This window comes from Doryrhamphus excisus, linkage group LG18, assembly GCF_037039965.1.
Source record: "Doryrhamphus excisus strain RoL-2023G ecotype Guam linkage group LG18, RoL_Dexc_Guam_v1.1, whole genome shotgun sequence".
Lineage (NCBI taxonomy): Eukaryota > Metazoa > Chordata > Actinopteri > Syngnathiformes > Syngnathidae > Doryrhamphus > Doryrhamphus excisus.
The window spans coordinates 13,691,687-13,716,422 of NC_136374.1; the positions used below are offsets into that span (position 1 = coordinate 13,691,687).

General features: G+C 41.1%; 2 protein-coding genes across 8 annotated transcripts in view; both read right to left on the reverse strand.

Moving 5' to 3' along the window:
• Positions 1-9,086, reverse strand: part of LOC131105990 (eukaryotic translation initiation factor 4 gamma 3-like) — a 35,257-nt gene extending 26,171 nt beyond the window's left edge. For 4 of the 7 annotated variants that reach the window (XM_078798675.1, XM_058054606.2, XM_078798674.1 and 1 more), the window contains exon 1: positions 8,448-9,085. In XM_078798675.1, the coding sequence (XP_078654801.1) occupies positions 8,448-8,611 (164 nt within the window). In that variant the 5' untranslated portion in view covers positions 8,612-9,085. Of the gene's footprint in view, positions 1-8,429 lie in introns of all 7 variants that reach the window. The other 3 variants (XM_058054607.2, XM_058054602.2, XM_078798676.1) reach the window with 2 other exon arrangements.
• A 436-nt stretch (positions 9,087-9,522) lies between these two features.
• Positions 9,523-23,057, reverse strand: ece1 (endothelin converting enzyme 1). Its single transcript, XM_058055160.2, has 18 exons — positions 22,727-23,057; positions 20,989-21,127; positions 18,721-18,933; positions 18,525-18,649; positions 16,883-17,029; positions 16,696-16,761; positions 15,744-15,932; positions 15,527-15,669; positions 15,307-15,421; positions 13,772-13,882; positions 13,589-13,687; positions 13,447-13,524; positions 13,262-13,365; positions 11,728-11,838; positions 11,328-11,395; positions 11,062-11,252; positions 10,718-10,813; positions 9,523-10,581 (listed from the first exon to the last, which is right to left on the reverse strand). Exons 1-18 carry the CDS (start codon positions 22,853-22,855, stop codon positions 10,405-10,407), a joined length of 2,301 nt encoding a protein of 766 aa, XP_057911143.2. The 5' UTR covers positions 22,856-23,057; the 3' UTR covers positions 9,523-10,404.
• Between the last annotated feature and the right edge of the window lie 1,679 nt (positions 23,058-24,736).

The window sequence follows — 24,736 nt, forward strand, 5'->3', positions numbered from 1 at the left end:
ACATCGCACATTCACTTTGCCAGGTAAATTTTACAGAGTGTATTTCATATTATAGCATAAAAAGATATATGCCAATTAATTAAATAGCTATTTAAATACCATTAATTTAAAGAAAATAGTAAATTAACAGTTAAGTTACAGAGGAACTGTACTTTTTGGGGGGGGATATATTTCTTGTGCATTCTAGTGCAAGAAAACGAGTTAATATAAGCTAGCCAACAATGGACGTCATGGGAAGTACCTTTTTTTACATAACTGACTTCTATATTAGCCAAGCTACTGCGATATTGTAATCGTAGCAGCTATATTTATCTGGCGGACTAACATGATGCCTCGCGAGCCACTAGTATCAGCATCACTCACAGATGGATGCTGTCAGGATTTTTTCTTTCCTGTTGCTGTATCTATGCTGCCGTTATAGCGTAAGCTATATGGGCAATGTGAAATCAAAGCGCCTAAGAAAAACATGTCCGAACCATCTCAGTCTGGCCTCTCCGACATTATCTCCAAGGCCTAACATGTAATGTACCTCTGATGTACTCGTTCCTGATCCTATCCATCCTGGTCACTCCCAATGTGAACCTCAGCATCCTCATTTCTGCTAGCTCCAGTTCTGCTTCCTGTCTTTTCCTCAGTGGCACCGTCTCTAGGCCAAACAACATGGCTGGTCTCACCAGTTTTGTATACCTTTCCTTTCATTTTAGCAGAAACTCTTCTATCACACCTGACACTTTTCTCCACTCGTTCCATCCTGCCTGCACACGCTTCTTCACCTCCTTTTCACAATCTCCATTGTTCTGAACTGTTAACCCCAATTATCCACCTTTTGTATCTCTTGTCCCTGTCACCTCACTCTTCCACTTGGGTTCCTGTCATTCACACACATAATCTTCATTCCTCTCCTTCCTAGTGCAACCCTCCACTCTTCTAGCATCTCCTCTACCTTTTTCCTACTCTCACTACAAATCACTATGTCATCTGCAAACATCATAGTCCATGGAGATTCTTGTCTAACCTCATCTGTCAGCCTGTCCATCACCACAGCAAATAAGAAGGGACTCAGAGTTGATCCCTGATGCCGTCCCACGTCCACCTTGAACTCTTCTGTCACACCACTGTCTTACAGTCCTTATACATGTTGTTCCATGATATTCCAGTTCATAATATCCGCCTGGCAAAAGACTTCTTCCAGAAACATCACTTTTTTGGACCATCCTGCGCGTTACTCCAATTTAAATCCAACTGAGAAAATTTGGGGATGGATGGCAGGGGAAATTTACAAAAATGGACATCAGTTCCCAACAATGGATGCCCTCTGTGAAGTCAACTTCACCACTCGAGCAACAGTCCCTCCAGCCCCCCAAAAAACTGGCAAGAAGCATGCTGAAACCAATTTTTTAGGTGATTAACAACAATGGCGCAGCTTTTCATTACTGTAATTTTTTCAATTTTTTTCCTTTTCATCAGCTTTTCATCAGCTGATTAACAGCATCTTTCACTCATTACAATGTTTGTTTGCAATAAATTTCTTCTTTTTGCATTTCAAAGCTACTTAGAACCTCCTCAAAATCCAGCAGTGCAAAATGCAAGAATTTACATTTTGCACTGCTGGATTATCACCTCTGTGATAAATTGCTTTACTTACAACCTGCTTAAGATCCAACAGTGCAAAACGGAAATTTTTGATGTTTTTTCCCAACTTTTTGCCACCATTTAACACCGATTAGATATCGATATTGCAGCCTTGCATATCGTTCTGATACAGATTGCAATCAGATATCAGCACTAATCGTGCATGCTTTTATTTTGTAGTGTGAAATGATTAAGTGATATTACTCATAGAACAATAATCAAGCAACAGTAAGTATGAGAAAAATGGACACATTCACTTCTTTATGTATCTGGGGTGTAGTGTAGACAGCGTTGCAGCTAAAGAGGGGTAGCACCTTAAGAAAAACAAATTAGTGTTGTGAAGCTACGACCATAATCAATCAAATAATCACACACACACACAAAAAGAAAGCTATCCATGCAACTAGCATAGGAGACCATGCCAGTATGACGCAGGCTACCTGGAACTCTCCAAAGCAGAGAAAACACAAAACGAGGCACAGGAAGTGAGCGGAGATGTCCCAGATGGTGCAAACACAAACGCTCTCTCTTCGTGCTGGCCCACTCGCCTATCGCTCATTCTTCCCCAAACACACATGGAGACACACACACACACACACACACACAAAGTGGTGCTAACAAAGCTTTCACTGCCTGCTTCGGCAGCACACACACAATGGGTGCTACCTTGGTGAACTCAACTCTCACATTTAATTTGTGAAAACATGGCAAACTTTCAGAATGATAAGGGAGTCGGTTGCGTCTGGGCTTTCATTCAGGTTTTCAATTTATAATGTGAGAAGACGAGAAATGAATGTACTGTGAAATAAAAAATGAGAGTTGCGAATATTGCATTTTGTTAATGTTCTGGTAAAAGAAGCATATTGGCTTTGCTTGAAATAAGGTTTGAAAATAAATGTTACAAAAATGAGGAGCTCTCACAATAAAAAACATGGTGATGCCTAATATAGCCAGTACTACATTTAAACATTTACACTGCATGTATGTGATCAGTATTGGTATTGGCCAATTTCACTCATTGATTATCGGTATCATTAGCATAAAATCCTGATCGGAACATCCCTAGTTAAAACTATAGAAATCAAAGACTGAAAAACAGCTTTAGCTCGTGCCACCGAAAGATCACCAAAAGTGATGAGAATGCACCCCCGGTAGTTACAATCTGCCCGTGTCCATAATTTCACATCTTTCCTGCCAATAACTGATGAAGCCTTGAAAATTGTCCATGTCTCAGTCAGTAGCACCTGAGGCATCATCAAAGTCAGGGAAGGGAGCCCAAATATAGTCGTGATAAATAGCATCTCAAACATGTTTAAACTTACAACAGTTCCCGCTTATTCGTGCAGGTCTGCAAGAGCGTACATAACATAGAACATATTGTTCCGATTTAGCACGTTTCCTGCAGAATGGCAATCACTAAAAGAAAAAAAAACATGTATTATACATCGGCCAGACTGGGTAATGTCAACAAAAAGCACATCATCATCTGCTTCAGATTTCCAGGTAGGAAATTAAAAGGTTGAAAACAGCAGCCAGGAAAATGTTAAACATCTTATTTCTAAAAGTAACCTTGCCAATAATATCCAGAACATTAATAACGAACACAGACTCCACCAGGTCTTGTTTTTGTTTTCCAACACATCCCATAATTATCATAAAAAAGAAGACCTCAGGAATGCGAACAAGGCGACAGCCAAGTCAACAATGACTAGCGTGACTTTTATTTGCATTGAGCTCAGTGCAGTTTCTGTTCGATGAGTGTGCAGGAAGTCGCCTCTCTCTGGAAAGAACTGTCCTGTATGCTGGCTCATAACAGCTCAGCAGTTTATTTATAACTTCCCCTCAGTGAGTATGCGTGAGAATATTTTCACAAACACACCTGCCTTTAAGTACACTAGTGCAGCTTGTATATATATGTACATCACTTGGCCTCATACTTGAACATGACAGCACGTCTGACTTGCTCGCATGATGAAAATTAGCAATGGTAACTACTGTGTTGGCTGGATTTCCACTACACGGCACAAGTGACACAATTCTGATATTTTATTCCCTCTTATGGTGTTTATTTCGGATCTGTGTCATGGCAGTATAAGCAGCGGGTAAAAAATCAGCCCTCAGAGTCATAAGATCTCATGTCACAAGATCTCGCGAGATTAAAACTTCACTTTTCTCTTTCAGAAAAGACACACAAACACCACGCGGCGGCGCCATTATTACAGACCTAAAGTTTGACTCCAAAAGTCTGATTTTGTTGAAATTTCTCACAGCTCAACATGTAATTTAAGTCCGTTCAGACGAATTACCACTAATCTTGGTACACACCTTTAGGGAACTAACAAGCAGATGTCACGATAGTCAATAGATTTATTAAACGCTGGGTTACAGTATGTTTCGGTTAACCACAATGAGCGCCAGAGGGCTCCCTTTGGTAGACATGCAACGCTTCATACCTTTCAAATTGCTTTTATTTTAAATCCGTCTGGCAATATCACACCATCTGACACATGTGCGTCTATTTTTGCTGTGTAGACCAGGCTTTATGTAAGCAGCGCTTATTGATGGGGGACGAACGATTATCTTATACGACCCAAAACACCAGTTTTAAAAGGACTACATAAGAAAAGGCATGGTGCTCAATATCACCTACTTTCAATTTCGACGATGAGTTAATTACACATAATCACGTGTCCTTTTGTTTCGCTAGCACAAGTACCCAATGCTATGTCTATCTTGTTTTTCAAAAATATTCCAAAAATGAGCAAAGGCGCAATAGAGCTTCACTGACGCCTCTAATGTGAACTGAGCTTTTGAAATCTATGAGCGTAAAACGCTACAAGATCGTTATGCGTTCCCTTGTAGCCTGTCAATGATTTGGCACAGTATTTAAACAATTAGCAGTAGTTCTTAAGTATAAATTAGCCCCACAGCTGTATTAGTTTCAGACAAAAGTAGTGGATAATACACCGGAAATCACTGAACAGAAAAAATGATTAGGTTAGAGGATTTTTCCGTCTGTTTTGAATCTTCTGGAACGGATTAATGACAATAACCAAGGTTCCACTGTAAATGGAAGTCATGTTACTCAGGTTAAAGAACTATTATTCTAAGATAAGGGCTAGGTGGCCTGGGAAAAGGCGACGGTTTCTCAACTGGGCCTGCAGCAAACTGAGGTGAGTTGGAATGAAATAAGGAGAAGGGAGGGGGCTTTGGCAAGGCTGGCTGACCTGGGCCTTTGTTGGTAGATTGTGGGAAGCGCCACCTTGGCCTCTTGTACTGAATGCTAAGCAGTGCCACCATTGTCTGGCTAGCACGGCAGCAGACGCATGCGCTGGGTGTTCCTCCAGCAACCAAGAACAGTAACAGACCAAAGACACACACAGTCAGGCACCGCACTGTCGTGTCACTCCACATCCTGCAAGTGGGAATGGACACAGCGTAACACGCTTTCACGTGCCTGACCTTTTAGGAGTAAAGAGGTCACTTTAGAAGGTGACATTTAAGATGCTTAAATGTGAACATTTAATGCAGTGGTGCATGGAGAAGTTAGTCCATCACAACACAAAGTTAAACTACATACTAAAGACATTTACCGGTAATCTGTGCTAACACTAATGCCGCTAACCCGGCTGCAGAGTGCAGCATGATTGCTATTTTATTCTCCGGGTACTCCGGTTTCCTCCCACATTCCAAAAACATGCTAGGTTAATTGGTAACTCCAAATTGTCCATAGGTATGAATGCGAGTGTGAATGGTTGTTTGTCTATATGTGCCCTGTGATTGGCTGGCAACCAGTCCAGGGTGTACCCCGCCTCTCGTCCCAAAGACAGCTGGGATAGGCTCCAGCAACCCTGTGACCGTTGTAAGGATAAGCGGTAGAAAATGAATGAATATATGAATATCCTATTTTATTTCAGTGGCTCATTTTCTATAAGATTGTTTACATTTTAATAAAACTTTGCACACATATGTATTTGGCTTTGACTTTTGTCTAAATTCAGTGTATGGAAAAAATATCGAGATATATATTGTATATCAATATTCTACCTATAAATATATCAAGATATGAGTTTTTGTCCACATCGCCCAGCCCTAATCAGTGGGTCTCAACTCCTGTAAAGTTAGGTTCGGTAGCTATCGGAAGTCCCACTGAGCACTCGGGAGTGTGACCAACCACAGCGGAGTGGGTGTGCCTGGAGGCGGGCCATAGGTGGAATGAATTAAAACAAGACTGTTTTCAAGGGAAGCGCAACATTCAAAGAAATTCTGGAAGCTCTAGAAAGCTTTCTGTGCTGGTTATCATGTGTAGCTGCTCTATAGGAGTCAACAACTCTTACAAAGCGCCCAAAAATGAGCATAATAGGTCTTCTTTAAGTGCGGTGCACTTCCCTGAACCTAGGAGAGTTGGAAGAGGTAGGCCTGGGCCTATGGTCAGTACTCGTGCACGAGCACCAATCCTGGATGTCTGTTGGTTATTAATGATAACAACCTTGCATAACAAAAATAAACAAACACGGTATAACAATCCACAAGTCCAAGCTCAAGGTTCCCTTTTTGCAGCAACAGACATCATGTACACACACACACTTTAGCACAGGTCCAAAAACTGATATGGATCCTGAATTGTGAATATTGATACATGGATCATTGAGTTAGGCTTTGGGTTATAACCAAACCTAAGATGTGTTACAAAAAAAGAAAGTGGTTAAAGGGGAACTACCTAACTCGTATTAACTTGTTTGTTTTTCACTCTAGAATGCACAAAAAAGGGAAAGAAATGTGGATTGAGAATGATGGGCAAAATTCCAAAAAAACTGCTGTTTCTGACGCATTCAAATTGTTATATGCAGTATTCTACACTGGTCTCAAGGTGTCAGTTGCTGAAACATAAAAGCAGCCTTGATTGCCGCAGCAACAGGCTTTTATTGCAGGTTGGAATTATCTCACAACAGGCATAGCAATAACCTATCATCCATTTTCCTCCACTTATCCAGGCTCGGGTCACGGGGGCAACAGTTTCAGTAGGGAATTCCAGACATCCCCATCCCTGGCCACATCTTCCAATTCCACAGGGACAACAAGGCATTCCTGGGCCAGTACAAGTACTCCAACCATAATGCTAGCTTTGTTTACATAACATTACGCACCGCTTATCCGCAGGCTACAGGACCTATGAAGTGACATAAAAAGACGGTCGCCGCATTAAAATGTAGCAACCTACCAAGTTAACTAGTTATGCTGTAATGTATTTATTCTAGACTTAAGAATAGGTCAGTGTGGGGAAGAATATTATAATATATATTTTTTTAAAACTTAAAATAGGCCAAAGTCAACTAGGACACTGCTTTTTCGTTATTTCCTCAGCCGTGATAGCACTAGGGAGCGTTTTTCAAACCGTGATGTAGCGAGGGACGGTTGTATATGTAAAAAGCGGATAAAATGTACAATGGGCTTCTTAGACAGGCGTCGATAAACAACTGCTTAGCATTAAAGCTGGAGACACACAAAACAAAGTAATCGTGGGGGTTCCCAGTAGGACTATTAATAGCCATTTTTTTTTAAAAATGGTAGATTTTCACAGACACTGCCAATACACCTTTGTGATGTATCGATGCAAAATGGTAAAATATGGAAGGATAAGTTTATACCACAAAATCCCAGCAAAAACAGGAAGTATCATATACAAAATAAAAGCACCCTCATACATAATGACATGCAAAAACCCACGCTGTAATATGCATGACAAGACCCAGTAATAAAGAACAAGGTAGCGGTCTCAGGTTTCCCCAAGCACTGCTCACACATCACTTTAACAGCACGTCTTTGGTTGACTCCGATGCAGTTCAGTTTGCTATATCTAAAATTTCCCACGATTTTTGTGAAAAATGTGCCAGATCCAAATCCATTAAAAACCTACATTCCCTGACTGCCAGAAGAACCAATCAACATCATGACTTGTTCCACTATCTGTCTTAGTGCCACCTTGCTGTAATTATAAGAATATACGACAAAAGTGCAGTCATTGACCAAATGTAGGTTAGTCTGTCTCGTTGTAAACACCTTCCCAGGTAAACAGGCCAACGTGTTAAGACACTTAGCACAATACTGCGTGTTAATGGGTGACAAAACACGGTCACGGCAGTGTGACATAACTAAACGGCAATTAAGAGAGAAAGAAAAAACATTTCATAGCCATGTCAGACCAAACAACGTGTTATAATGTGCACTTGTAATTGCGACTTGTCACTTACTGGTTTATCCGCCTGACAGCTAACAGGCCCCGTCAAGGTGCGTTCTAGTGGATAATGTTCAATGGGAGGGGAAGTGCAATCCCCCAAAAGCTGGGCCTTATTTAGTCCAAAATATTAAACATTCACGGAGATGCAGTTAGGTGTGTTGCGAAGTTGAATTGGCACATTTACGCGGCTAATGCACCTTGCTAGCTGCCAGCCATTAACAGCGAACAAAGCCGGCGCCGGTAGCCGGTGTCAGAAATGACGAAAGCCCGCTTCAACCAACAATGTCAACTGCTTTGACACACGTCCACACATTATCAGGCACCCCACGAAGACTTAAGCGGCTACGGGTGTAACAAGGCCTGGCGTTTTCGGGTAAACTCTCCCGAAACAACATTTAGAAACCGGCTTGCGACGCTAGCGTTAGCATACCTAGCAGGCTAGCTATTCGCACCCCCTCCCCATCTCAGCAACACCATCAGCATCCAGCCACCACTATCACACTTAAATAAGCATGTCTGATGCTGTCAACAGACATATTAATAAAGCAGTTCGTGTTACCGTGCAGCAAAAGGATACTGTGTCGGCTGTACAGCGCCGGGCTGGGGGGCTGCCGGGGCTCCCGGCGGCAGAGACACGGAGGTCAGGGTAGCCCGCAGTTGACTCGACGGAGAGGGGCCGCTTCCAGGTCCGCTAGCAGCGACAGCGGCGGGTTTGGGGACTACTTTGGGTGGCAAACTCATCGTAAAAAAACAACCATCAACACATAAAAACAATTGCCTAATAATAAGAAATAGAAAAAGCAAGCGTCGCTTAGCTTGCACACATTGGAGCAAGCCTAGTGGATTGTTGAAGGAGGCAGGCCCCAAACCCCTCAACGAAGCGGGATAACGAAGCTCAAATAGTAACACAAATCTTTCCCTTTTTCATGGAAAGTCGCTGCTCGGATCAGCGGTGCTGTTCATGGGGACGGTGGGAGGTTTTTAGCCTCCCTCGCCCGTCCGGAGCCTCTCTGCGGATCCCGGCCGGGCTCACTCCTTTTCCCCAAAAGAGAGAAAAAACGAAAATAGTAACAGCCACGGTCTTCAACCTCCCGCGGAGATCTACCTCTTCTTCTCGTCGGGAGTATTTTTTATCATTTTTGTCCTCACAATCATCAGAGACTTGGCCAACATGGCGCAGCTTCCAGCAGTCCGGGTAGGACAGATGATTCGGCAATTCTCGGCCAATTACGGATTCGCTCGGCTAATCAACCGAGCGATGGTCTGTGCTCGTTTCCATACTGCACATATGATCTATTTCTGTACTATGACACACATTTGAACCTGAAATATTGTTGAATTTCATCATCTGGTAACAAACCCACCACATTATTAGTTCATTAAACAATATTAACTCTCCATAAGCAAAAAATAATCACAATGAAACATTCTCCATTGTTTGTTTTTATCCAATTATACATTCGATGTTCGGTCTTAACTGTATAAAGATGTTTTACAGTCAAACTATTTGACAAGAATCCATATTCTGCAACAGGACCGCAGCAGCGCCATCTACTGTCCTTACTCGCTTTTTGCATCCCTGTGTTAGCCAAATGACTTGCAATTCTGCACTAAAAGTAGAGGGAATATAAAACCAAAAATAAATGGAACAATTAGTTTTATGGTTGTTTTATTATACAAAATAATTTGACACACAAACTACAAGTGATACATGTCATAGTGGTCTATTTTGGTTGTGACTGCAAAACAATTCAAAACAATCTCAGCAGCTTTTTTAAAAAAAATGCTTTTTACATTCTTTCTGTATGTTTTCAACCAGTCCAAAAGTGGCTTTGTCGTTAAATATTTAGGGCAGCAAAGTTCTCCCACTAAAAATAAAACCGCTAGACCATGTTGTACACAAATCCAAAAACAGTGCATCTTTCCCCCGCGTAATACTTGCAATAGAATCCATCATTCTATACATTCTGGTTATATATGGCTTTTAAATGCTCTTTAAGTGGACATTCGTATTTCAGCGGGCTAAAAAACACATTGGTCCCCTGTTCAGTGTTACATATGTGACATAAATAAAACAAGAGTACAAGTAAAAATTGAGCAGGAGAGCACAAAATGGGATGTAGGCCAATGACAAGTACACTTTAAGAACACCGTTTCTTGTTGTAAATGTCATTAGTTGTATTTCATTGACATGCTGCATGTGTCCTGAAAAAGGCCTGGGAAACCAGAAGGTGCCAGATAAAATAAACATCAGTGGGGGGAGTTACTTTATGTGACCTAATCCAGGCAGTTTAGAAAGTGTGAGTTTCCCCTCATCCTTAAATGTCTATTTCCAGTGTTTAAAAAAAACATTTATGGGAAACATTCAACCTCAGCAGGCCTTTAGGGAAGCTAGAGATGCAATCATCATCCAAAGGCACAGCAGGCGTGTTAAGTCCTGGCAAGAAGGCCTCTAAGGCAGGCAGGCAGGCTTGTTAGTGGTTCTTGGCGTACCCCTTTACGGTCGGCTTCCCCACGATCCCTTTTTGGAGGCACTACCAAAGCTCACATTTGTGTTTGGGGTTCATGGGTGCGTTTGCTTTGCAGCCAAAGTGCTTTGAGAATTCGTGTGAATTGGAGATGGTCCCAATGACTCTGAATCGGGATGGACTGTGTGGATCGGTGATGACGCCCTCGTGTGAGCTCTCGGGTGTCCGAACAGAGCACCACACCTGCAAGAAGAAGAAGGAAGAAGGTGTAGATTTATTTCTCTTAAGGTCAAGTTTGGGCAATACCTGCAAAGCAATGGGACTACACATGATTTAGACCTATTCTAACAATTGCAATTGTACAATGACTGACACAAACCTGTGCAAATCCCACAAAAAACAGCTGATGGTTGGTCATTCCCAAGGCAGGCAACGTAGCCTCCTCTCCGTTCTTCTCGATCCAGTTCACATAAGCCTTCAAGGGACCAAGCCATCAGATTACACACACATTTATGCTGCATATTGTTCAGTGTACCACAAAAAGATTTAGCAAATAGCTGTCCATACGTTATTAACTATTTGTCTACAGATAAGAAATATTTGATCTGTATTACAAAGCTTTTGGAACACAACCCCTTTGGGGAACCATTAATATAATTAACAGTCATAGTAAATTCCATTAATTCAGAAGCGTACAATTTTTTTAACCTGTTTTATGTTTACCTTGTAGGCAGACTTGAGGCCACCATTGTCTGCGATGTTCTCTCCCAGTGTGTGTTTTCCATTCAGAGGCTCCTGGTTGATGCTGTAATTGCCGTACTGCTCCACCATGCACTGAGTCTGCTTCTTGAAGGCTTCCACAGACGAGTTCTTCCACCAGGAGCGCAGGTTGCCATCCTTGTCATATTCCCTCCCTTGACACGGAATTAGGAAACCATTACTTTTTTAACTAGATGGTCACTTGTTGATGAAGAAAAGTGATTTCTCACCTTGGTCATCAAAAGCATGGGTCAGTTCGTGTCCCATGACGACCCCGATGCCACCAAAGTTCAGAGCTCTGCAACAAATGAAATGCAGTTAGCATCTTTTTATCAACATTTTGTGTTATTCCTAAACAAAGTCTCCAAAAACAAGTGTATGTATCTATTTATTTTTATTAGGGCTCTAAAAGTGCGACTAAAAGTGCAACAATGGGGTTTTGTGGCTTTCACAAAGGGAGGGATGCCTGACTATTTATTGGAGTGGCGACTTCCTCCCGTCCTGCTGTCACAAAGGAGGTTGCCGGGTAACCAGGCCGGCCAAAATGCCCACATAAACCCTGTCACCATCCCCAACAACACCCTCACCCAATGCAAGTCAACCAACCCAAAACGAGTGCAATGCACTTACTTGGGCCAGGATCGGCTGTAGAACGGAGTTTGAAGAATTCCCGCCGGTAGTACCATTTCATTCTTGGTGGGGTTGTAATATGCATTCACTGTTGGGGGGGTCATGCTCCACCTGCAAAATGAAATGGAGATCTTTTAGTGATAGGACATAAATGGATTCTGCAGGGATTCTACAGGGATGGCTGCATAGGAGTACAGAAATTAGCCTAAAATCGGCCCTAACTGCTTAACTAATTAAAACATGATACATTCTGTACATTGTAGATGCATTGTAGGTCAGAATATGCTAAGCTATATGGAAAAACATCCACATTTCAGCTTTGTTATAGGTGACAACGTAAATTTGTGTAATATCTAATAATATAATGCTGTACATTAATATATGTATTAATAAATTCTTATTTTTATAATACAGTGGTCCCTCGTTCTTCGAATTTCACTCTATTCTATCAAGTCTTTTCAAAAATATATAATTTTTTTTAATACGACCTCCATCCATCCATTTTCAATGCTGTTTTCTATGCAGTTTCACAGGAGTATGCTGGAGCCTATCCCAGCTATCTTTAGATGAGATGCGGCCAGGAAACCGGAGTACCTGGAGAAGACCCACACACGCAGAGAAGATGCCCAAGATGCCCAAGCGGAGATTCTAACCAATCAAGGTAATGTTCCCAATGTCCACCATGTGGCCGTTATTTTATCTTTGACATATAATAATATATTATTCATTATATAATCATATTATATATGATATTGACATATTATTATACAGTGGTATGAAAAAGTATCTGAACCTTTTGGAATTGCTCACATTTCTGCATAAAATCACACAGATGAAAAAACAGTGTCTGTTTCCATATTTTAATGAGGATTTCCACACTTAAAATGTGAAAACCTATAAATGTTTGGGTGGTTTTAGTTAAAGCAGACACTGTTTTTTCATCTGTGTGATTTTGACAAAGATCAGATCACATTTGATGGTGATTTTATGCAGAAATGTGAGCAATTCCAAAAGGTTCAGATACTTTTTCATCCCACTGTATCTACTATACAGGGTAATACGAGTTTAAAGGTGCCTGTAGGGGTGTTATTTAATGTCTAGAGAGCTCTAATAGTGTTGAAAAACCATATTTAGATCATAAATTGGTTTACTCCAAATTGTCCATAGGTATGAATGTGAGTGTGAATGGTTGTTTGTCTATATGTGCTCTGTGATTGGCTGGCCACCAGTCCAAGGTGTACCCTGCCTCTCGCCCGAAGACAGCTGGGATAGGCTCCAGCACCCCCGCGACCAGGAAAATGAATGAATGAATGAATAAATTGGTTTTCTATGCTCAAACTATAAACATATAGTATTTTTAAATAAGGAATCCTACTTGGGGAAAATTCACTCACATAACAGTAGTGTAACAAAGTATGAGTGTATGTCAAGGGCCACAAAAAAACAACAAAAAAAAACCCCAACTTTCTCAGTGAAGGCACCGTTAGAGGTCAGAAAAATGATTCTCTTACGTGGTGGACTCTATAACACTCACTGATTTCTATTTGGAGTTTTTCTCAGCTGGTCTGCTGTCACCCTGGCTGAGAAGTTGTAGTACTGCATGACGTTTTGGAAGTAAAGATCTGACACCACCTCAAACTACAACAAAGAAAGAAGATATGGTCTTGTTTAGTTTCCATGAGGTGACATTGATTTGTTATACGTGCCTCATTTACCTACATCATTGAACACTTTGTCCAGCTTTGTGGTGTTCATGATGAACTCCGGATATCCAACCATATTGTAAATAGCATCTGCCTGTACAGAAAGAAAAGCACAGTAGTAGATACATTTCCACACCAAATGTGTAATGCTCTGCTACCTTCTCTTTTGCTGCCTTTTTTGTGTCAGCGTCCATCCAGCTTACATACTTCAGGCTGTCCTCAAACGCCCTTTTGATTTCTCCCACCATGTCCTCGGCCTGCAAGGGGAGACAAGGATGGGGTTGTTGGTGAGAAAATACAGTACGTCATCTCACTTGTAAGGCTGACAGTGACGTGCTCACTATGGCCTTGCTGTCTTCGGCGAAGGTGTCTTTGACGAACATGGCGCCTAGAGCAAAGCCCAGGCCGCTGTCTGTGTCGCTGACGCACAGCTTCCAGCGAGGAGTGCAGCTCTGCAATGTCAAGTCAATACAAGGTTACATGTGGTAAAGAACCAACAATCTTACTGGTTTTTGACAAGAGACAAAAAACAAAACCCGGAGGTTTTTGTTCTGTGCAGCCTTGACATAAAAGAATTAGGGCTGTAAAATGATTCAAAATTTTAATCACATCCAAAGTGTGTTCATTTTTTGACTGTATTGAGTTGTGACTCATATAGAGCAGATACACACAATAACCTGCACAGAAAACATTTTAGATCTTCCAGAATCTGCACCTATTCCAGCTGTACTTCCTTTCATTTGTGCTTCCTGCCAAAATGGTCGGTTTTAATTTATTCCACCCACGGCCCGCCTCCGGGCATGGCCACTACGCTGTGATTGGTCATACGTCCAAAGTGCTTCCTAACTATTCATTCATTCATTTTCTACCGCTTATCCTCACAAGGGTCACAGGGGGTGCTGGAGCCTATCCCAGCAGTCTTCGGATGAGAGGCAGGGTACACCCTGGACTGGTCGATGGCCAGCCAATCACAGGGCACATATAGACAAACAACCATTCACACTCACATTCATACCTATGGACAATTTGGAGTCGCCAATTAACCTAGCATGTTTTTGGAATGTGGGAGGAAACCGGAGTACCCGGAGAAAACCCACGCATGCACGGGGAGAACATGCAAACTCCACACAGAGATGGTCGAGGGTGGTGCTTCCTAACTATATAAAAAAACATATAAAAAAGTAATCTCTTTGTGACATCACAAAGGGGCAGTTTTACCACACCTTTTGAAACAGAGCTTTTTGAGACATCCCAAACTTCTTTCAGGGCTCACTTCCAAATGTGCAAACCTCATTACCTGAAACTTTGGCCTCGTTTAACATAATAATACAACATTCTAACTATATTTATAGGTCAGAAAAGTGAAAAAAGCATAATAGGTCCCTTTTAAGTGAGTAATGAAAACATCCACTTCATGTTTTCTTTATCTTCCTCTTTCCTTACACACATGCACACATGTGTTTTTGTGATGTTCTGAGTGTTCCTGAATGCATCTCATGTTTTTGTAATAACAATAAGGAAGCGTCACTCCCCACATGAAATTGGCAACACCTGCTTGATCTGACATCTAAAGGAAAGATGCGAACAAAAACAATCAGCATGCATATACAGCATACATAAAGACAAGCAGCCAGGGGTCAAAGGTCAGAGACATTGCTTGTAATGAACAACCGGTTGTAACACAAGGCTCAGCTGCACTGTCACATAAAACTGAAACAGCTTGTCTTTGTTATTACAGCTTGCTCCAACAGGATCTTGCTGAGGGAGTCACTCACATATATTCCAGTGAATATTTTCTCTTCTCTTGCATACGCTTTAAATTCAGCTAGCATAAAGCATTAATTAGGGTGTTAATGGTATATTTGCATTTCATTACCTTTTTAGTCCCATACATGACCTCTAGGAAGCGCTGCTCTGCATCCTGAAACCTCTGGTCCAAGATGGACACCATCTTCCTCACCACCTTCATGATCATGTAGTTGTTGAGAAGGCTGGAAAAACATGACTGTCAATAGATTTTTATGCATTACCTTTAATTTGTTATCATTACGCGGTCAATTGGAGTGTGCAAGTTTATTGCGCCTGTGGAATCAAACCTTTTATTTGTGTTTTTGATGAGGTCAGATACTTTCTGGAGGTATTCTTTGGCGTAGACAACCACTGGCTCTGACTCAGTGAGTGGCACCGGAGCAAATACTTTGTTGAGGTAGGGCATCCAGTCCACTGCAGGAGCCAAAGTCTGCAGCCAAACACACAAATCAGCACATGGAACTGATGTAGTTCTCTTTTTTTTTTTTTTACAAAGACTCTCACCTTCAAGTCTTTGGCCTCCATCTTGTGGTAGATGAGCTCCTCGTCCCGCCGCTCTTCCTGGGGGACTGTGATGTTGGCCAGGGTCGTTTCAAAGTCCACAATCTGCCCCATAAGAAGCCGAGACGTCTCCTCTGAGCCCCCCAGAAGGACGCCTAACTCCACCAGGAAGTTCAGGTATGCCGTTAGATACTGCAAAGAGAGCAAAGCGATGAGCTGTGTGTGTGTGTGTGCGTGTGTGTGTGTGTGTGTGTGTGTGTGGTAAAAACCAATTAGCAAGGTAATCCAAAACTATACAAACACAATCCCCAATGGATTTCCCCCTTTTAAGTGAAATGTTTGTCTTTTTTCCCCACTGAGCCATCTATCATCAAAAGGTATTGGAAATGTATCATTGTATTATTTATCATTAGTTAATTAATTCATTAATCATTCATTCATTCATTTTCTACCGCTTTTCCTCACAAGGGTCGTGGAGCCTATCCCAGCTGTCTTTGGACGAGAGGCAGGGCCGCCAGCCAATCACAGGGCACATATAGACAAACAACCATTCACACTCACATTCATACCTATGGACAATTTGGAGTCGCCAATTAACCTAGCATGTTTTTGGAATGTGGGAAGAAACCGGAGTACCCGGAGAAAACGCAAACTCGACACAGAGATGGCCGAGGGTGGAATTGAACCCTGGTCTCCTAGCTGTGAGGTCTGCATGCTAACCACTCGACCACCGTGCCGCCTATTATTTATTTGTATTGAAAATATACTGTATTAATACAGTATATTATAAGACAGTTTATTATATTTATAATAGTTTATTTATTATAAGACAGTTTTTCATAATTTGGTTAACTTACTGATCATCATTAAATACAATGCTACAATGTTACCTTTCTTTCTTAGAATTATACTGTAAATATTGACTCATTCATTGTTATGTGTAGTACTGCAGTACCTTTTCATTGGCTGTTTTGTTGAGGTAGTAATCCCGTGACGGGAGACCCAGACTGGACTGATCCACCTGTGGGGGGCAAAAGAAATTAAGACTTTTTGCATTTGATTTTCTGACCTTTTGACTTGCAAACCAAAGAACAAGACAATGTGAGCAACGTTGTCATCATGGCTGAGATGAATGATCTCACCTGGATGATGTTACTGGAGGAGTTCTTGGAGTCGGTGCTGACGAATACAGTGAAGAAAGGCGAGGTGCGATAGTTTGCCGACACCGTACAGAGAACTTCCTGGAAGTTGTCTTTATCCCAGGATCCGGTCAGGGCCCATCCTCCGATCTGGAAGAGGTTTAATTAGGTTGAAGTAGATAGAAGGAAGGAACTTGAACACTGATTCTATTCAGGGCTCATAATTTCTTAGCAGTGCATAACAATCCAACAGTGACTGAAAAGTACTACTTCAACAACATTATCAATTATGAAGTCGTCATGTTAAAGTGACATCTCATATCCATCACAAACCCCTACATTTACGTCATGGCTGATCAGTACGAGAGTCCTATGGATTAATCAATATTTTAAAATTATTAAAAATTATTTAAAAAAAAATATTTTGTAAATTTCCAATATATTTCCAATAGATCTGTGGTGTTGTTAGTATGTTTTCATTCATTTACATTTAATACTAAGACATAAAATGAAAAGCAGTACAAGATCAAATCTATTGGTTTAATCTTTTAAGCATTTCTTTAGAACAGGGGTAGGCAAACTGTGACCCGTGGGTCATATCAGGCCCGTCAAGCATTTCCAAATTCCTTTTTTTAAACCATTACCATTGAAACTGTAGTTAGCAACGTGATTTCCATTCAGATGCAATCTGTAGCTTGTGGAAAAAAGCAATCCAAACAACACAACACATCAACACACACAAAGTAATACCCATGCCTTTATATTCCCGCCACTATGCATGCTGGGTAGCTTGTGGTACAGCTTCTCCCGACTTCTTTTCGGGTGTTTCCCGCACTTTTGATTGATTGCAGGGGGGGTTAAACATACTCTTGATATCCAATGTTCTATTGTTCTATTGTTCATAGTTCATATTGTTGTTGCAGCTGGACTCCCCTGCATGCTTTGCAGGCATTTGGAAGCAGTTTTAAGTTACGTGTTACGTTTAGCGCTTAGTTGTTAAGTTATGTGATGCGTTGAACTTGCCGTGGATGTTTTTTTATTTCGTTTCATTGCACCGTGAGCAAGTATGTCGTTATGGTTGATTCCACATTTATATAAAAAGGCCCCTCTGCCACATTTGTGGGTGACAAAGTTGTAGAATAACTTAATAAGGCTGAGGGTATGCAAATAGTGAGTATTCTGCATGGTATAGCATATTCATTGTGTTTATGGAACATCTCATTTGACAAACAATTGGATTCGAGAATGATATCGATCTGGGCAACTAGATTATAAATGATACATAAACATTAGAGTATGGATGCAAAGTACAATAACATTAACCAATATTTGAGTCACTTCAGAATACAGGAAGTGAAACAAACTCTGCTTCTTCCGACTCCTTTTCGGATTTGTGGAATTCATTCATTCATTCATTTATTCATTTTCTACCGCCACATCATACACTTGTAAGACTGTTGAAATGTTAATGAAAGCATTTCCTGTATCGCTAAAGGTTTTAGGACTATTTGGAATATTTCTACTTCTTTGAAGAATTGGCTCTGTCTAAGAACGTGAAAATCATAGAAATACCAAATAGATCTTTTGTGTTCCGAACAGCGAGCAAGATAAAGACGGCGTTTGATGTCACAAGGAACATGCATACCTGCGTGATAAGTTCCTGTAGTGGTTTTGCTCCTAACTCCTCGATCTTGGTCTCGTTCATGCAGGCCTGATAATATCGCTGGGCTTTTTCCTCAGCTTGACTCAGCCCTTTCATTGTTGTGTTCTCTGCTCAAAGCAGAACAAGGAAATAAAATCCATCCAGCTGCTTTGACAAACTCCTGTTAAATTCACCTCACCTAACAAATGCTTCATGACAAGCATGTTGTGCTCCCACAGGTTGCTGAAAGGCCCCCAGCGGGACTTGCCTTCAGGTAGGGGGTTGTGCTTCATCCAGCCCCCACAGGCAAAATTGTAGAAATCATGGCAGGGGTCCACAGAGCGATCCAGGGCAGACGTGACTGCACTGGCCACTGTGATGCACGACTCCGTCAGACACATACCTGGGTGAGCTGCAAAATGAAAAGAGTTGTGTTGTAAAAGCACATTTCACTCTACAATGCAGTCCAATGGCTTGATGAAATATTTTCGAACAATACTCTGAATAGTGGGAAGCTATTCCAAAGCTGGACAACAGACCATCTGGAATGCATTATTTATGAAGAGGCTCAAGCCAACAACACACACATCCTGGAGGGAAGATTTTTTCTCATAAAAATCATTTTGTAGTAATTAGCTACAAGCTAAGGCTGGATTAGGGTAACCATATTTTAATGACAGAAAACCAGAGCACTCGGCCCGGCAATTCATACTTGAAGTTTTTATTAAATCAAATCACATCAAAGCTGATTTGAAATGTATTGTAAACCATACCAGGGCTTTAAAAATAAAATAAAATATATACAAAAAATTGTTTCTATAACCAAAGACTCATACTCTGAAGGAAGAATGTAAAAAAAAACATGAAATAATTCCAACAGGGGGCTGCACAACGACTGAGTGGTTAGCGTGCAAGCCTCACAGCTACGAAACCCGAGTTCAATTCCACCCTCGGCCATCTCTGTGTGGAGTTTGTATGTTCTCCCCGTGCATGCGTGGGTTTTCTCCGGGTACTCTGGTTTCCTCCCACATTCCAAAAACATGCTAGGTTAATTAGCGACTCCAAATTGTCCATAGGTATGAATGTGAGTGTGAATGGTTGTTTGTCTATATGTGCCCTGTGATTGGCTGGCCACCAGTTCAGGGTGTACCCCGCCTCTTACCCGAAGACCGCTGGGATAGGCTCCAGCACCCACCGCGACCCTCGTGAGGATAAGCGGTAGAAATATATATATATATATATAAATATATATATATATATATATATAATAAATAATATCCAGGATAGTTTTGACAATGTTGCCTTAACTTTACATCCATCCATTTTCTGTACCGCTTATCCTCACATGCTGGAGCCTATCCCAGCTGTCTACGGACAAGAGGCGGGTTACACCCTGGACTGGTGGCCAGCCAATCACAGGGCACATATAGACAAACAACCATTCACACTCACATTCATACCTATGGACAATTTGGAGTCGCTAATTAATGTTTTTGGAATATGGGAGAAAACCGGAGTATCCGAAGAAACATTGCGGAGAATATGCAAACTCCACACAGAGAGTTCCTTATCTAAATAATCACAATTAAAGAACACAATTAAATTAACCTTTAGACTACCGAGGGTTTTCTGCAGAGTGCACAAAAGGCATCCTCATAGTCTGGGCCCATCGTAAGACACAAGTGGAGACAAAGTTCCCCGCAGCCAAGAGGTTAGCACCCCGAGGAGGATTCATCCCTGTTCCTTCCCTTATGCCAGCATGTGATGTGACACACGGCAGTGAATAGCAGGAAGTGGCACCGAGCTTCCCTTGGCAACTCAGAGGAAACCAACAACTCGGTTCATCGACTCATCCACCAGTTTTATCTCGGAATGTTGGAGCTCAGTGGAGAGGTTGACGTGTGTTTTCAGGAAGCAGAGCTGAAGCTGTGGCTGTGGTGTTTCCGCACAGTTTAAAATGTGGCATCTATCTTCTACCAAAGTATCATTTAGAGCTTCTATTGCATACATGTTAAGGTCATTTTGCTTTATGCAGCATATTCCCTGAAGGAACACAATTACATTTATTCAAATAGTAATATTGAGTGGGTACGTCATACAGATTGGGTTTTTGGGCCTTTTTTCAGGGCTGATACTGATTTTTAGCAGCCAAGGAGGCTGATAACTGACAATTGGAGCCAATATTCATTTGCAGTACAAGTGAAAATATTGATTATTGGTCAATGACTAGTTATAATTCTATAACTATACAATTCAAAAACTGTTTTGTTTGCCATGGAAGGTTCCATTGATGGCAAAGTGACTCAAAACAGCAACACAAATTCCTATTCTGACCAAACAGCTATGGGTTCTTTTATGGTTATATAGAAACCAGCAAACAAGTGCTGATCAAAACGATACCGCTTGTCCTTCTCCTTACGTGTTTGCCCTGAGTTTAACATCAAGCTCAAGTTACTCAAGTACTCACTCTGCCTGTAGAAGACAGCGGTTGTGATGAGGGATACGAAAAGGCCCACAGACAGAACACACACTAGAAACAGAAGCCTCCTCTCCTGCGACGTTCTGTCTGGCCAACAAGAAAAGCCGCGCCCCTGCAGAAGAGTCACCTGCACACACAAAATGAATGCAAAAAAATATTACTAAAATATAATATATATGTGTCACACACAATTGCCACTCCTAGTGTAAAAAAAACTACACACACAGCAACACAATAGGACAACAGACAATACACTACCAACGTATAATGCAGAATATTAACTACTATGTGAGCTCTACCATTATATGTGGAAGTCAAATAGAAATCAGTATGAATTTCGAGCATTCAGGATTCAAATTAGCCTGTAAAAAGTTGTGTCAATTTGTACTCTCTGACCAGGATGCATCCTCTGTAAGGGACAAACATGGCACAGTCATGCTGCAGAAGCCGATTCCCGCGTTTATGCATGAAACTATTCAGCTTGGTTGCAATTAAATAAGATAAGCCCAAGTTAATGTGGCTGAGTCAAGTGCCAAAAGCTTAATCACATCGCTTTGTTTGGGCCCAAACTGCATCTATACTGAGTGAAAGCCACAGACGAGCCAGTGTTTCCTATAGTTTCATTTATTGGCCCCTCCGCTCCAGCTCTCACTCTGCCAGCTGTATCCGTCTGTCTCGCTTAGGAGACAAAACGCGAAAAAAATGCAATTTTTTACACCATGGAGAGCGTTTTAAAGTGAGGTAAAATAAAATCAAGTCAAGATAATATGGCGATATAGATAGTACAAGAATTGACCTTCATGTACAGTATATATTCTGTGTATATGCTCTTTTGATGTACAGTATATTAGCCATATATTCATAAGCATCGGCCCCAAAAATCACATATCAGTCAAGTTCTAGCAAGGACCATACCATATTTTATTATGTGTGGGAGAAAAAGTTCCATCATGACCCAATACATTACTCGTTGGGAAAAAAATATTCTCTTTTATTATTTTTTTAATTATCACACAGGGTTCTTGTGGTTCTTGAAGAATGACTGGATCGTACCAATTCATTTTGGAATGGAGGAGGAGCAATTTCTTCATGACTCAAACAGGGAAAAGACAGACTACACGAAGATTTAATGGACTCTTCCTTAACATGTGCCACCCATCTACTAACATTTGCCAGATTGGCTATAATATATATGATCACAGTAATAATATAATGCAATATTGGCCATTAAAGTCAAGATTGAAAATAAAGTTCAATTAATGTTACCCATATAGAAAAATGCCTGTGGGTATATAATGTGCAGTCATTAAGATAACGAGGCTTTTACACCAGAAAGGAACTGTTTGGTTTCATCTCACCACACATACGATCATCCTTTTTATTTCCTCACCCGTCAAGCTGGGGTCATATCATTATAGTAACGGTAAAACAATAAACTTAACACCACAAAACCACCAGTTTCCTATAAAAGCCTGACATACAGTATCAACATGGAGCATGTGTTTAGCAGCTTGGCTTCAGGCATGGATTCTTTTTAAACACTTTGGCAAAGACGCTGATGATTTGCTGCTTTTCAGTCTCAGTTGGGGTTAAACTGCGAGGTGGTCCTATTCTTATTATCAATGTTATGGTCAACTGGGAGAAGAAACATGAAGCCATGTTTAAGCCTTAAACTGAGTGCGGGTTAGAATGGACTACTTTACTGGTGCATGTTTATTTGTCTTACCTGCATAGGTGTCGACTGGTACACATCGTCCCCGCTGGAGTCCACCAGGTCCTCCTCATCCAGGGTGGCTCTCTTGTATGTCGACATCTGAAAAGTCAAATGCAGAAAAGAGTGTCTGAATGCCTCCATGCTTTTTCTGCATCTGATTGGCGTCTACTCTTCTTCGGCAGAGCTCGGGGGTTCGGGTTTCTCCCTGACGCCCATCAGGAGTGATCCGGTCGGTCAGGTCGGCTTAGCTGACAGTGAGTGCCGGTGAGTCTGCTTTCAAAGGCACACCCCCCATCGGCCCCCATGGCCACTGACACACACGGCACGTCACAACACTAATATAAAAAAAAACACCTCCTCAAAATCCTTGAGAGTGCTGCTTGCTTGTTCCGTCTGGCATGTGGGAAGACGGAACCAGAAAAACAGGAAGGAGCAGTGATTGTTATTTATGTGTGTGTATGTGTGTGTGTGTGTGTGCACATTCCCCAAAACCTTTAGACCACGCCCCTTCTCTTTTCTATAGAATGTGAAACTTTAAAAAGGTGGAGATCGTGAAGTGTGTTCCCTGTCCACTACATGCTTGTGTGTGTTGCTGTGGTAACCGACACCTGATAGTACCCTCTTCTCTTTAACCCGTCATCACTGGCCCTCTGACGCACACCTTTTTGGACACTTTATTTTTGTTCTAGTTCAGAAGCCGACATACGCTGTATGTTCTAAAAGATAATGCAGGACAGGTTTAGGGAGAAATGTAGTTATACAAAAAGTGTGAAGTGGTTTCAATTCTTCTTGCTAATATGTGGTTTCTGGTGTCCCCAGTGGCGTTACTAGGCCTATTTTAGGGGGTTACTTAAGATTTGTCACATCAAAACGTATGTATGTGGGCCTGTTAGAATAACAACAACATTTTGCTGGTCGATAATGTGCTATTAATGCTATTGAATGCAATGTTCAATAATTTTGACCCTTTAAAAAAAAATTATCATTCAAAGATAATTGTGTCATCACACATTTGAGCCACGACATGTAAAAATAAAAATAAAAATAAAAATAAAAATAAAAATAAAAATAAAAATAAAAATAAAAATAAAAATAAAAATAAAATAAAAATAAAAATAAAAATAAAAATAAAAATAAAAATAAAAATAAAAATAAAAATAAAAATAAAAATATCATATTAGCAACAAATCGCAGAGCGTCACCACGTCACACACAATTCCCACTCCTACACACACAGCAACACAATAGGAGTTCCAAAACAGACAATACACCACCAATGTATAATGCAGAATATTAACTACAATGTGAGCTCTAACCATATGCTTCCCATCCATTTACGAAACCTGCACAGCAAAGCACTCTGGGAAACAGGAAATACTGCCACAATCTATATAGTCTCTGTTAAGACAAACAATGCTAATAATACAACCTACACATATACACAAAGTTATATAGTGCATTGATAGTTTAAAAATATTTGAGCTGTGTAAAATAATGTTTGACAAAAATCAGTATGCGGATCAAAAATATCTGCTGTGGCGAAAAAAACGAAAGAAACAAACAAACTGCACGACTTGTGTGAATTTAGATGGTAGCCATCCTTTGACATTGTAACGTGTGCTTGAATACAACACTGTGTATCACAAGCTGTGTCTAACCAACTCAAATATGAAGATTCTACTGTTAGTCACAGCGGATGTAGAAAAGGCAGCAGTTAGCTGTTCACACTTCACACTGTTTTTATCAGTACCATCTCATCTGGACCCCATCTCCCTCAGCTAGTCAAGGAGAGCCAAACCAGGACCCCAATATTGTTTACATGACCCTGACAGCTACCTGTAAACCAAAAAGGCGAAGCGGCCACGTAGCGCTGATTTGTTGTCCTACCCTTTCATTTCGTTTAAACACAAGGAAGAGGTGGAATCGTGCCACCTAATTCCAGGCAAAGAAATAAAGAGCCTTCCAATGTGTCATTTGGCTTTCCTCACAATGACAAAAACATTTCTTGGGAAAATATGCCAG

Excerpts from the sequence above, each read along its gene's own strand:
- ece1 (XM_058055160.2), bottom strand. The coding sequence starts at position 22,855 with ATGGAGGCATTCAGACACTCTTTTCTGCATTTGACTTTTCAGATGTCG. Across the intron at positions 15,933-16,695 it reads ACAAAACAGCCAATGAAAAG|TATCTAACGGCATACCTGAA; the intron begins GTACTGCAGTAC and ends CTCTCTTTGCAG. Across the intron at positions 11,253-11,327 it reads CCATGCTTTTGATGACCAAG|GGAGGGAATATGACAAGGAT; the intron begins GTGAGAAATCAC and ends TTCCGTGTCAAG.